The 7,660-nt window shown below is 37.3% G+C and overlaps 1 protein-coding gene and 1 long non-coding RNA gene across 3 annotated transcripts; both read right to left on the reverse strand.

Annotated features, from left to right (window-relative positions):
- LOC104713391 (ABC transporter B family member 3-like) lies at positions 19-4,635 on the reverse strand. The gene is given in 12 exon segments (XM_010430495.1): positions 19-372; positions 451-747; positions 829-1,092; positions 1,181-1,360; positions 1,363-1,449; positions 1,563-2,374; positions 2,458-3,257; positions 3,352-3,591; positions 3,691-3,911; positions 3,990-4,165; positions 4,269-4,323; positions 4,411-4,635. Coding segments are annotated over 12 exon segments (3,705 nt in total). The 5' UTR covers positions 4,630-4,635.
- LOC104713398 lies at positions 5,758-7,157 on the reverse strand. Of its 2 annotated transcripts, XR_755610.2 has the most exons (4): positions 6,836-7,156; positions 6,677-6,744; positions 6,434-6,566; positions 5,758-6,215 (listed from the first exon to the last, which is right to left on the reverse strand). It is a non-coding gene; the product is annotated as an uncharacterized LOC104713398 (long non-coding RNA). The 2 variants fall into 2 exon arrangements; XR_755608.2 differs by having other exon boundaries at positions 5,758-6,566; positions 6,836-7,157.

Genomic DNA, 7,660 nt, shown 5'->3' on the forward strand with positions numbered 1-7,660 from the left:
AAAAAACAAATGATTTTGTCAATTAGAAGCATTGATGTGAAGTTGAACGAGCGAGGCATAAACACCACCTTCGATATTGATCAACGTCTCATGCGTCCCTTTCTCTACGATCACACCGTTCTTGACGACGGCAATAACGTCAGCGTTTTTTATCGTCGAAAGCCTGTGAGCCACTACGACGGTGGTCCGGTTCACCATCACCCGGTCAAGTGCGTTTTGGACCATCCGCTCAGATTCTGCGTCCAACGCGCTCGTTGCTTCGTCGAGTAACAGAATCTTAGGTTCTTTCACGATGGCACGTGCAATTGCCACGCGCTGCTTCTGTCCACCCGACAACTGTATCCCTCTCTCTCCCACTACCGTATCGTAACCCTAAAATGTGAATGAGAAAGAGTTTAGCTTGCGCAGTAAGTAATCTCTCTGTTTATATATCAAAGTTGAATAAATCACCTGTTGTTTACTAGATATGAAGCTGTGGGCGTTAGCGAGCTGCGAGGCAGCTATGATCTCAGCCTCGGTTGCTTCTTCACCACCTTTTCCATAAGCAATGTTTGATCGTATCGTGTCGTTGAAGAGTACAGGCTCTTGCCCTACAAGCCCCATTTGTTGTCTCAGCCATTTCAGTTGCAGCTTCTTGAGGTCAACTCCGTCTAGAGTTATATGACCCGAATCCGGATCGTAAAACCTCTGTAACAGAGAAATCACTGTAGATTTACCTGACCCACTCTCTCCGACCAAAGCAACCGTCTGACATATAAGCGCAAGAATTAAAAGAGTACTTTATTTGTGGCAACAGTTGACAATAGTCTTTAGGTCATGTTTTGTTACCTGTCCGGCACGAATCGTGAAACACAGGTCACGAAAGATTTGAACGTCAGGTCTATTTTGGTAAGCGAAGCTTATGTGACAAAGTTCGATATCTCCCTTTACGTTCTCCAACACCATTCCCGATTCATCTCTCGAATCTATCTTCGATTTCGCATCAATAATTCTGAAAATAGAAGCAGCAGAATCCTTAGCTTTACTCGAATCAGGAGCAAAAGAGCTCACCTGAGAAATCCCTATTGCTGTCATTGTTAACGCCAAGAAAACCTGCAGAAGATTATATCGTAAGTTATTAGCTCTCTTCTTGTCAAGATTCACATTCACTATAGAGATTTCCAAGAAGAAGAAACAAAACCTGGAAAACATCGTTGAAGTTTGTTTTTCCGGCTTTAACCAATCTAGCACCGGCGTAGAAACAAGCACCATAGACAGAGTAAAGAATGAAAAAGGAGAGACCAAACCCTAATCCGCTGATTAACCCTTGCTTAATCCCTGATTCAATCGTATCTTCACATCGTTTCTTATACATCTCCATATCACTTTCTCCTCTGCACAGAAAGACGCAACGGTTCTTATACTCCCCACCGCTTCGTTTGCTACCTGACTCGCCTCCTCGTACTTTGCCTGCAAACATTTTCTTCCAATGCTTTAATTCTTCTTGAACAAGTAACAAACCCTAAACTCAATAAAAAAAAAAGTAAGGTAAACAGAGAGTATCCAGTTGTCAGAGGACAAACCTTAGCGTCTGCACCGAAGCCTTTCATGGACATAATTTGAATATAACCATTGATTCCAATAAAAGGAACCATTACTAAGATAATAAACGCCAATTCCCAGTTTGCCGTGAAAGCTATGATCAGTCCTGACACTGCGGCTGCAACGTTCTTAACAGATAGAGACAATGAGTCTCCCACAAGAGTCCTAATCAAGGCTGCATCTGCAGAGAGTCTCGCTCCCATTGCACCACTCGATTTCTCTGGCTCGCCGAACCACCCAACCTCCATGTGCACAACTTTCTCAAAACACATTGATCTTATCCTCCGAATCAGTCTCCCTCCAGCGATAGCAAACAAGTAACTATTCGTTGGGTACACAATCAAAGAAGCTAAACCAAGAAGTAGAAATATCATCGACCAGAATCTTGAATCTCTCTGCAGCTCATGAGGTGCTTTGAAGAAAGCTCCGATTACTCTAGCAAAGACGATCCCAAAAATTGGGAATATAGTTCCGCTCACTGCACCTACTAAGGTGCCAAGTATAAGAATGGGAATCTCCGGTTCGTTTAGGGAAGCGATTCGAGTAATCGACACATTCTGTGATAGTTCTCGAGGTATTTTAGTGTTATCTTGGCTCGCAAGTAATTCAAGATCGGAAACAGAGTCATCATCATGCCTTATGCTGTGGTTTTCTAATGGACTGCTCACTGATCTTGATCCATCTAGCAATCCATTAGACATATCCAATCTATTTGATTCTTTATTTATCTCTTGTAAGCGTATAAGCTGTGAATAAGCCCCTTCATGATCCTTGAGTAATTCCGAATGTGAACCTGTAAAACCAAAAAAAAAACAGAGAAATTTTTCGGAGCTGAATCAAACCCTAAAAACTCAAAATGCTGAAATGTTATTTTACCTTCTTCCACTATCTTTCCACGGTGAACCACAGCTATCATATCAGCATTTCTCACCGTACTTAACCGATGCGCGACAATCACAGTAGTACGGTTCATCATGACCCTATCTAAAGCTTCTTGAACAACTCTTTCGGATTCTGCATCGAGAGCACTCGTCGCTTCATCTAACAGCAAGATCCGCGGATCTTTAAGTATAGCCCTAGCGATAGCAATCCTCTGCTTTTGTCCTCCTGAGAGTTGAGTTCCATGTTCCCCTACCAATGTCTCTAAACCCCGAGGCAACTGATCGATGAATTTAGCCGCGTTTGCTATCTTTGCCGCTGCTTTAATCTCTTCAACCGTTGCACTCTCTTTCCCGTACATGATATTATCCATTATACTTGAAGAGAAAAGAAACGGTTCTTGACTAACCAATCCAATCTTTCCCCTAATCCACTTAACCTGAAACTCCTTTAAGTCGACACCATCAATAAGCACTTGTCCAGAGTTCGGATCATAGAACCTTTCAATCAAACTGATCACTGTAGATTTCCCACTGCCGCTCTCTCCTACCAAAGCAGCGGTTGTGCCACTCGGAATCGATAGACATAACCCGCCAAAAACCTCTTCTTTAGGCCTTGCAGGGTAGCTAAAACACACATCTCTCAGCTCAATTACGCCTCTAATATCATCTAAAACCTTCCCGTTTAGGTTAAAAGCATCAATCTTCGGCTTTCTTTCGATTGTTTCAAACATCTTATAAGCTGCAGCTTTACCAGCAGCAAATGCGTTTAGACACGGTGTTGTTTGCCCCAAAGACCTATCCAAAGAAAAATAAAAAATAACAGTTTTGTTAAACCGTTTTAACTGTGTGTTGTACTTCAAAGAAAAATATGTGTGTTTACTACTCTCACATGGAACTCGCAACCACAATGACCATTACATTGATTACTGCACCCGATGTATACCCTTTTCTTAGTATCATTTCTCCACCAAACCAAACAGCCAAAGCGTAGCTACAAAAGAACACCAAGAGCATTACTCCAAGACCTAAACCCGTAACGAAACCTTGCTTAACATTGGACTTATACGCCGAATTTATAGACTCTCTGTAGCTACTCATCGCTTGCTTCTCTCCCGTGAAAGAAGCAACCTGAAGAAAATATGCATACACTTTGGTTAGAATTGCAGAACTTTTGATGAACATCAACCCAAGAAATTAAAAAAGATAGAGAAAAGGAAGCATTTTTAGGGTTCGAATAGACCCGAAAGTTTGTTCAACAACAGTTGATGCTTTGGCATAAGCAGCTTGTTCTTGAGAAGAAGCTCTAGTAACTATAATCGCCATAGCTGCACCAGCCACAGCAAGAAGTGGAATTGATGTTAACATAACGAGTGTTAGTAACCATCCTTTCACAAACGCTAAAACAAATCCACCCAAGAATGTTGCAGTCAGCTGAACAAACTTCCCAACCTGCAAAAAAGTTTCCAGTTTTAGAAATTCAACCTATTCTACAAATGCTCTGTTTTGCCTGTTTTTTGTTTGTTTTACCTTCTCACCCATAGAATCTAGTATAAGAACCGTATCACCAGACATTCGACCAATAACTTCTCCAGTGTTGGTTTCAACATCGAAGAATGCAATGTCTTGTCTTAGAATCGTTTTCAGATATAAACTCCTTATTCTTGCGGCTTGTCTTTCTCCCGTTATCATCCAACAAGCCACCTCTTTACAAAAAAAGAGTAATTTATATTCATTCCATTTGAAACATAAAACCAATGCTAAAACCATATTTATGAGAAATGGAGAGAGTATATGTATATTGCTTACGAAGAAAGGCTGCTACTAATGTCCCAAGTCCAAGGTAGACAAATTTCAAACAAACCTATATGTAGAAAGAACCAAACATAATATAAAGTTAATATCCAAAAACAGCTACAAAATATTGTTTCTTTTTCGGGTTTAATCTAACCTTGGAGACTATCTCAACAATGTCTTTGTTGTTTTGGTTTTGACCAATCGAGTCGATGAGATCACCAAACAAGAAAGTCATTAAAGGATAACCAAGACCGTTGCCAATAGCTCCGATCGAACCAACGACCATCAACAACACATCCCAAAAATCTGAGAAGGAAAACAGTTTGTAGAATGGTACGGTTTTTGTCTTGTCTTCCTTTTTCCCCTTCTTCATCTCCTCCTTATTCTGAATGAACTAAAATTTTCGACTAGATTTGCTAAAGAGAAAAATGACCCATCAAGTTATTAACAATGACACAAAGTCTTGAAGAGCCTATACAGAAAGATCATACAAAACATATGAAGGATCAAAAAAACATTTCAAATTTTTGTTTACTAATTAATTACTAGTTGTTTTTTTTAATACAAAAATCAGATAAATATTTGTTTAACAACATACACTGATACACTATTGGGGTTTTTGCTATCATTACTTTAATGTTATATTTTTGTGTTTCTTTCATGTGATATTTCGCAAAATCATTATATGTTATGTTTTGGAAATTCTCAAAAATAACACCAAAATAAGTTTTGTTTCTAAATTTAACACAACATCTCTAAAATTCCAAAAATATCACTATATTTCAAAATAAAACTTTCAAAATTGAATTCCAAATTTAAAATACTAAATCCTACCACCTCACAACTATATCATAAATGTAAAATTGAGAACCCACACCTTAAAAAAATATATATATATATTAATTTTAAATATTTTAATGTGTTAAATAATGCTATTTTTGGAAATTTATGCATTGTGTTGTAAACTTATAATTGTCCATAAAATTTGTTTTAGTGCTATTTTAGGATATATTTCTATATTATTCCAAAATAAAAATATCAACAGTCGTCTTCTGTTATGGGGGTCTACTAATTTATTTCATCAACTCAAACTAAACTTGATCGTGTATTCCATTATTCCTCATTGTATCAAAATGTTAAATGTTAATAGTGTATTAAAACCTAAAAACAGGCATAATTGTAGTGGGCCTTAGATAAGCCTAATCAGTCTTTTAAAAAGTAGGCCGTAGTGATGTAGATTGCGTAGGTTTTTTATTGTCCTTTTTCTTTCATGAAGCTAGGTGAGAGCATCCATGCTCCATGAGATGATGATATATAAGGGCATGTGCATCGGTTAGGACTGATATTTGGTCCTTCAAATATTTTATTCTTATTTTGAGAGTTTCTTAAGTTATGTATTAGCATTTGTGTCCTTCAGAGTTTGGTCCTTCATAATATTTTTAATTTAAAAAATTAATTATTTAAATAAATATGTAAAAACATATTAAAGTTTTAATTTAAATAAAACATATAACATTGACATTAAAAACATAAGAAAATTACAATGTTACAAAAATCATCATGCCCTGTATCTGAAAATCATATCAAAAAGAACAATGAAATTTCTTGGTACAATAATACATGGAAGAAAAAAGAGGCAATGTTTTGTTCTCAAGTTGGTACCTGAATGATATCAGCGTTACCCTTTGCAACTCCAGAAGCAACTGTTCCAATTCCAGCTTCTGCGACCAGCTTGACTGATATTTTTGCATTTAGATTAATCTGTTTGTTTATTACGTGGTGTAGATCAAAGATCAACTGAGCAAGATCCTCTATAGAGTAAATATCGTGGTGAGGAGGCAGAGCATAGATGGCAATGGCAGAGCATAGATGGCAATGAGCTCCAACGAGCTCCAATGAGCTCCAACAAGCTCTGGCACTCATGGGACAGACTATCTAATGGACACCGTATGTATGCACCTAAACAATGTAAACAAAACTGGAAAAGCTCATTCATAACCAAGCTGTGTTGAAAAATTATGTTATAAACTAAAACATGATGCTAAATCAATTTGGTCATTACAGTTACAGACATGGAAGACTTGCAATAGTATGGTGCATTAGAACAAAGAAAGATGACAAAAAAATTCAAAGGAAAGTGGTAGAGTAAAAATAAAATGAAATCAAAAGGCACTTACATTGTTATAGTAGCCCTGCCATGTGGAGACCGGAAAGCTCAAACGGGGGTATTTACAATCCAGTGGGATGAATTATAAGAAAGACTTGCATCACGAAACTAAGTGTGTGCGATGAGTCCCCCTTGCAAACAACCTGCATAATAAACCAGAGTCTTATTTGAAGAGGATACAAAAATTCCCAATGAATCAGAGTCATATCTCAAAAATCAATTTAAATTGAATGATACCTGTCACGAATCATACCTGTGAGACGTGAAAATTAAAAAAAAAAACGGAGTCACACCAACGATGACAAGAGAACCGATGGAACCCTAGAAGCAAGCAAGCAACATATATGAGAATCATCAATGACAGAGTGAGAGAGAGAGAGATAAAATTACCATGATAGAAACATGAAATTACCATAAGATGGAGATTGGTTAGTCAAATTCTCCAGTAGCAGTGAAGGTAAAGCTTCGATTTGGTGGAGAAGACTCTCAACGGTTTCATATCCACAAACCTCGTCGATTGATCAGAAGCTCGGATTTGTTGTTCTGATTGCTTAATCAACGTAACCGACTAAGATTGTTTAATCAGAAGCTTCGATTGGAGATTGGTTAATCAACGGGAGCAAAAAAAAATGAGAATTTCGCCGGGAGTCGAAGATGAAACAAGTCGCCGTCGAGAGAGAAAGAAACAAAAAAGACGGAGTCGGAGTTGAAAAAAAAAAAAAGTGATGTTTCGATTTTTTTGTTTACCCTACCCAAACAATACAAACATCTCTTGAGCAGACACGTGTACAGACGGACAAAGGAAAAACGTCGGAATGTATCTTCTAAATATGTCGAATTTACATTTAAATTAAATCACTTAATTGGCAAGGACAGTGTTTAAGGACACCGATGCAAATGCCCTAAGAGTTTCTCAAACAATTTTTTTTTAAAAATAATAATAATTTGATTTTATAATTGAGTTTTAATTTGGAAAAGAAAAAATTTGCAAGTCTTCCGACATCTTTTTCACTCTCTCTATCTCTTTTTCTTTTTTATTTAATGTCGAATTGTCGATGATAATCGTTTAATGACACATTGAAGAGAGAATGAAGTTTATTTACTGCACTGAAGTGTTTATGAATCGTGTCCAAAGCTGGGCCATTGTTTGATTGTTGTATATTAGTAGTATACACATTTGATAAATAAATAGAGTAACTGGTTAAAGAGATAAGAAGAAAAAAAAAAAAAAAAAAAA

The sequence above is a fragment of the Camelina sativa genome, chromosome 2 (assembly GCF_000633955.1).
Source record: "Camelina sativa cultivar DH55 chromosome 2, Cs, whole genome shotgun sequence".
Classification (NCBI taxonomy): domain Eukaryota; kingdom Viridiplantae; phylum Streptophyta; class Magnoliopsida; order Brassicales; family Brassicaceae; genus Camelina; species Camelina sativa.